Here is an 854-nt window from a genome sequence, read left to right on the forward strand (position 1 = left end):
CCACCCGCCCACACAGCGCGCAGCCGCGCGTGGTAGGCTGCTATGTGCACAACGCACTGGGACGCACGACGCGGTGCTCGCCTCCTTGCGCCGCAATATAAAGCTGAGCCCCGGCCGCCACCACCCCTCCGCGCACACGTGCGCTCTCGCCGCGCCCCGCAACCCTGCCCACGCGCCACGCGCCCCGCTGTCGGCCGCCCTGCCCCCACAGTCTGAGGCTGACCTGCAGGCTGCGCTGGCGGACAGCTTCACGATGGGCGAGGTGCGCGGCGCGACCCGTCCCCCTCCCTTTGGGGCCTGGGAGGGCCACCACCCCCAACGCAATGGACAGCCAGGCCTTGTCTTTGCAGCTGGGCGCGCTTGCAGGGGCAGGGTCGCAAAGCCGCGCAGGCTGCCCAGCGGGCGCGCCACGCCTTGGGACGGCCCGCGGCCCTGCAAGCTGCCACCTGCCTACGCCTGCGGCCCGCCCCTCCCCGCGCCGCCCCTCGCGCCCCCCTGCGTCGCCCGCGCAGATGGGTTACACCCGGAAGTTCAGCAAGTCTGACTACATCGGGCTGATGGCCGGCTGCGTGTGGCCGGCGATCCCGGATTTCAACTGGTCTGAGGCGTCGAATGGGGAGGTGGCCGATGATGGGTACTGCGTGGTGGTGGTGGCGGTGAGTGCACAGATAGCCAGCATGGTGGTGTTCTGGTCCAAGTACGTGGAAGGGCGGGAGTATGTGTGTATGATTGCGCATGTGTTTGTATATGCGTGTATTGTGGTTGTGTACGCGTGCGCGTGTGCGTGATTGTGCTTGTGTTTGTGTTTGTGTGTGTGTGGGGGGGGCGGGGGTGTTTGGGGGATGCATGCAGTA

The 854-nt window shown here is 67.9% G+C and overlaps 1 protein-coding gene across 1 annotated transcript in view; it reads left to right on the forward strand.

The window, feature by feature from the left end:
• Positions 1 to 253: 253 nt before the first annotated feature.
• MNEG_12220 (hypothetical protein) overlaps positions 254 to 854 on the forward strand; it is a gene marked incomplete at both ends in the record, with an annotated part of 2,378 nt that continues 1,777 nt past the window's right edge. The window contains 2 exons of the mRNA XM_014039307.1: positions 254 to 262; positions 513 to 656. Coding sequence (XP_013894761.1) covers positions 254 to 262; positions 513 to 656 — 153 coding nt within the window. The remainder of the gene's footprint in view (positions 263 to 512; positions 657 to 854) is intronic.

The sequence above is a fragment of the Monoraphidium neglectum genome (genome assembly GCF_000611645.1).
Source record: "Monoraphidium neglectum strain SAG 48.87 unplaced genomic scaffold scaffold03128, whole genome shotgun sequence".
Classification (NCBI taxonomy): domain Eukaryota; kingdom Viridiplantae; phylum Chlorophyta; class Chlorophyceae; order Sphaeropleales; family Selenastraceae; genus Monoraphidium; species Monoraphidium neglectum.